Raw genomic sequence first — 5,672 nt, forward strand, 5'->3', positions numbered from 1 at the left:
TATGACATTATAATATCAGAAACACTATTACAGTTATCTTTAAAATAACAGGAACAGCTCTACTGTTCCATACAAAATAACAGGAACAGCTCTACTACTCTGTAAAACTATTCTCTCTAAAAAATAATATCAACAACTTAACTATTCTACATAAAATGAACTGAACCATTACCCCTAAAATAACATTAACAATTTTTTATTATATTTTCAATATTACACAAATTCGGAACAAACTTGGACTGACTCTACATTAGAATTCATCAATACTTAAAATCGTACAGACGGTAACAGAGCGGTATCTACTGCTCTAAGATCCAAGTTACGTCAAACAAACTGTAGGTATCTTATTAAGAGTATCATTACCCGACTCACTCCTGTTTCAGAGAAAGCAATGTTGTACCGCCTACCTTACAGAACCGAAAACCATTTGTAAGTAAGTGTAATATGGTTAATGGGTCTATCTCTCATGTTCCTACTGGGGTTAGCTGTTATTAAATTATAAGTATTAAAGTTATATCCAGGATCGTCATTAAGGAAAAACGTCCATTGTAGTCACAAGGGCGTGATGGGTAAGACGTGGCATTTCATTTGTGTAACTTGTACAGTTGTTTTTCAAATTTTGAATTTAGTTATATATATATTAAAAGTGGCCACGTACATATTTTAACTTGTCACAATCTTTGGAAGGGGAAATTCTGAGCGTTATTAAATGTAAACCTATTAGTTTGCTTTAAAAAAGGTTAATTTTTATGGCAACCAAGAAGCATAAACTTTATTACACATCTTTGTTTCATGAACTTATATTAAATAAAAACGCTAAAACCCCATAATTGTATTCGTTAATATTGTTAAATAATCACGTTCATATATCTGATTATGATGCGTTAGTGCAAGTAATATCATTCAAAAAATATCAAACCTTTCCAATTCTCACACATTTTCAATATTGCTAGTTAATTAACCAACAGCGTGTATTTTTATGTTTTTTCTTATAGCACGGCCACATCGGTCTATCTGCAGTATCCACCGAGGGGAATCGAACTCCTGATTTTAGCGTTGTAAATCCGTAGACTTACCACTGTCCCAGCGGGGGACTAACCAGCAGCTCCAACACAATTGTGTTCTTGGTCATACGACTCGTTGGTCGTCAAATGTTTATATTTGTCCACCGCCGAATGTTTATATATAATTATTATATTAACGTGTAATTAATATTATGATGCGTTTTATAATTATTAATTTTCACTTCCTAACTCCTAAGTGTTTTCATTCCCCCGACAATTTCCATTTGTCACGTAAAAAATAATTTGACCTTGCCGTTGCAAGTAATGTAATGAGTTGGTAGTTTTCCTAAATCTAATCAAAAACACCTTAGGTGTGAGAAAAAAAGGTTGGGCCAAAAATAATTCAATGTGCAACTTAAAGAAATGAAATCAAAACTGGCGGCCAAACTGGTAGCTGCACTTATAGTATTGATAAGAATTTTATAGCAAATATTCATTCATTAGTTAGTTAGGCTGCGTTATTTGTTCAATTTGCGCCGTGTACGAAACTCGAACTTCCCCAACCAAAGTTCCTAGATCTGTCTCATACAGCTTTCTATACGTACTTCAATAAAAAAAATTTATGAGATGGATTTTTGAGTTGTTCATTAGTTTAGAGAAATGCTTGATTGACAATAACCTCACATTCAACACAAACTTTTTATTTACGATAACCCTACGATCAATACAAACTTTTAATTCAGATAGATTTTTGAGTTGTTCATTAATTTAGAGAAATGATTGATTGATAATAACCTCACATTCAACACAAACCTTTTATTTACGATAACCCTACGATCAATACAAACTTTTAATTCAGATAGATTTTTGAGTTGTTCATTAGTTTAGAGAAATGCTTGATTGACAATAACCTCACATTCAACACAAACATTTTATTTACGATAACCCTACGATCAATACAAACTTTTAATTCAGATAGATTTTTGAGCTGTTACTTTGATAAAACATTTTACAAAAAAAGTGAATAAAAATAACTTCATGTTATCCTTTATAACTTGGGAAGTCATGATAATACTACTAGACTTCAGTCTACCTTGAACAGACAGCTATACTCTGTATTACAAATTGTCATCAACTAAATATACAAGGAGGTGACGTTTTCTGAACTATATTACAGACTTCTGTGGATATCTTATATTAAGGAAATTAAATTAGTTTTTTTCAAACGTGCAACACTCGGAAAGAGACTGACACGGACCACGTTACAATGTTAGTTTCTACAGTTGAGGGTTAACCTATTAGTCAACACTGGCTGCGTAATGTCACACCTCAGCTACTGACCGATGATATTAATATGAACGGTGGAAGAACCCAAACTACCGATTGACGACACTGATATGAACAGAAGAAGAACCCAAACTACCGACTGATGACACTAATATGAATGGTGGAAGAACCCAAACTACCGATTGACGACACTGATATGAACAGAGGAAGAACCCAAACTACCGACATACGACACTGTTATGAACGGTGGAAAAACCCAAACTACCGACTGACGACACTGTTATGAACTTTGGAAGAACCCAAACTACACTCAAGTACCATCCAAATATCCCTACCTGACTGATATGCGAATATCTACTCTAGATCAAAATGCCACATCTTGGTAACTACAAGAACACGTTCAATAAACCAAACTGTGTTTGTTTTGTTGTTTTTTCAAATGTCGCACATAATTCTGTGAAGTTAGAATGAGTGAAATTTCAGTCGAGTTGGTTTCGAATTCCCGGCTCTGCTAACTAGGAAAATGGTTTATAACCAACTACTACAAATGTATTTCCACTTCATTGGTTACTATGGGCTAATTTGGAAGAGCTCTTGAGCTAGGATGGGACAGGCTCACGAATATTTTTTTACAGTACTGTGTATAGTATGTATAGCAATATACATACCTTTTTAATGTCTTCTAGGGTGTGAATTTCTGGTGACAGGCCACCGTGAACACAAAGGAACTGTTGGTTCATAAGAGCCGCTAAAGGTAAGCAATCAAATGCCGCCATGCTAGCATCGTAGACTCTCTCCGAATACTTGATTTTACCTGTAAAACACGCATAAAAGGTAAAGTTACAAGTTGCCAAACTTTAACCACTTCTATTTGTTTAAAAAAAAACAACTTTTCAAACGTCAAAATGACTGTCATGAGTGAGGTACATATCAACATTGTTATCCGGTCAGCCAAACAAATACGCTACATCTTATGATGTCAGAAAAACACGTAGGTTCATGAAGTCTCAACATAAAATGATATAAGCCCTATAACCCGAGCGCTTTCGAAAGGTGTACCTTTCTTCTTGAGGGGGTAAACTGAGAATGGTGGTGTAACTGAATGAGTGATATATATATAATGGGGATTGAGTGACGCCATGAAGGTCACCTGAACTTCCAGGAAGTGTTTTTGTATATTTTTCAATGTATTGTTGTTAATTGTGTCTCATTTCAGTTTTTTGTTGTTGTTGTTGTTTGGGGGGAGTTGTAGGTGTTTTATTTCGTAACAAAAGTCTTCACTTTGTGGAAAAGGGCATTCATTGTTCCAGATTGGCCTACGTTGTTGTATCGAAACTCGTTGTTTTACACCGCTTTGCTGTGCGAGTTTTCGGCTTCCATGAAAAACACCAGACGATCACTTTCAATGGCAGACCGGCAGAGAAGGGGGTTCTTGGCAGAGATAACAAGGGGCACCAAGATGGTTAAAACTAGGTCATCTCAAATATTTGTTTCATAAAAAAAAATTAATGTAAATGAATTTTAAAGTTCAAACCATACAACCTTACAGAATTTGAACTATGCCACGGTGTGTTTTAAATCCATCCTAAACGTATTCCATTCACAGTGGTTTTCTACTACCTTTAATGTGGAATATGATAATTTACTTACTTCTTATGTGGATTGTACTGTAAAGCATAACGTCAATTTTCTTAATAATAATAATTGTATAAAATTAAGAAAGAAGCAATTAACTTAGAGCCCTCAGCAATTTCTTGCTAGTTTTATATCATTAAAAATATTTTATTCCTCTCTGAACAGTTATTTTGCATTTTCTTAAAAATACAGCCTCTAAGTTAGTTAAAGGGATCATACTTCAGATTTAATACATTTCACTATCACTGGTAGGTTTTTTCTTCCAAAAACTCTATAAAAATATGTGCACAAACCCTTTGTTTTCAAGATTTATTTTAAATGGCTCATAAAATTGGTATTAAATATCATCTAATTTGTTTTAGTCTATCTTAATGAAATATTTCTGAATACGTAATAAAATTTACATTACGGTATACATACTTAAAATGAAACACAATGTAATATTAAATACTTACAAATAAAAAATAAATAAACAAGTCCTACATCCAATGATATATCATTTTTAAGGTCTTAACTACGTTTATCCTATTCACCAGACAAAGTACTATCGTGATTCATGACAGAAAGAGACAACGGGTGGACATCGGAAAACACTATATTTTCCAAAAAGAAAGGCACCATCACATAGCGGGTTTCAAGAACACCTTTTGTTTGGTAAAGGCTCAGGTGTATCCCCGAAACATAATATATACCCATAGCGGCATTGCACCATCAAAATGTAAACAATTCGCTGCGAACCAAATACATATAGGTATCTACAGTAACATGCCAGTACATTAACATATGCAATAAAAAAGTTTCTCAACCATCGGTTTGTCACACCCGCCTTGAAGGTCTATGGGGTTTCACAAAAACAAACCAACCAAAAACAGGCAGAATATTCACATGTAAGTCGTAATGGTTTTTTCTTTGTATCCCACAGTTTATGGAGGCAGCGAAGCGGTCCATGGTTTCGAAAAAAGGTTAAGAAACGCTGTTCTGGATAATGCGGTCTCTATAATATTCACAATTACTGATAAAACTTTGCCAGCTGCAAACTTTATACCATAAGAACTATGTCGGTGTATACTGAAAGTTCACTGAAGTTTCGTCTGAGCTATAGTATTGTTATAATGTACAGCCAAACAGCCAGGAAATCAAAAGACCAACGGAAAGACGTTAATTTATCTTATTCGAATTCATCCTTTTTACTTCAATCCTGATAAACCTGAATCTCTAAAGTTAATTACATATAAATATTTAGTGCTTCTTGGAGTTTGCAAGAAGAATAAATAAATTAAACTGAACAGATAAAACTAGTTTAGTTTCCTGTAACGCACATTATGTTCGTTCTTTGATACATATAATAACATAGATACAAATAAGGTATGAAGTTCATAGAAGTTTTTGACAACCAATAGACAGTTCCCACGTGACTCCAATAAATAAAAGCAGCACAGAGCGGCTTGACTGAATGTCATGAAATATTATATTACTCAAGGTAGAATTTCTAAACTCGTGTTTCATATTATAGGTGGTGTTGGAGTTGAAAATGTAAAAATATTTGTTCCATTTTAGAGTGATATTTTAAGTATGGAAGTACTTAATAGTAGGAATCGACAAGGATTCCAAATAATTCACGAGCCGAAAAACCACCCTATCTAATTCCTAAGCGAAAAACTGGTCATTCAAAGTATTGGTTACGATATATTATGCGTATATATACTAATAATACGCTAAAAAGGTCGCTAACATTTCCAGTATAAC

At 33.9% G+C, this 5,672-nt stretch overlaps 1 protein-coding gene across 1 annotated transcript in view; it reads right to left on the reverse strand.

Annotated features, from left to right (window-relative positions):
* Positions 1–5,672, reverse strand: part of LOC106459318 (serine/threonine-protein phosphatase 2B catalytic subunit 2-like) — a 98,157-nt gene that overhangs the window by 8,602 nt on the left and 83,883 nt on the right. Inside the window, exon 5 of the mRNA XM_013918927.2 lies at positions 2,960–3,105. Coding sequence (XP_013774381.1) covers positions 2,960–3,105 — 146 coding nt within the window. The remainder of the gene's footprint in view (positions 1–2,959; positions 3,106–5,672) is intronic.

This window comes from Limulus polyphemus, unplaced genomic scaffold (assembly GCF_000517525.1).
Source record: "Limulus polyphemus unplaced genomic scaffold, Limulus_polyphemus-2.1.2 Scaffold592, whole genome shotgun sequence".
NCBI classification, from domain to species: domain Eukaryota; kingdom Metazoa; phylum Arthropoda; class Merostomata; order Xiphosura; family Limulidae; genus Limulus; species Limulus polyphemus.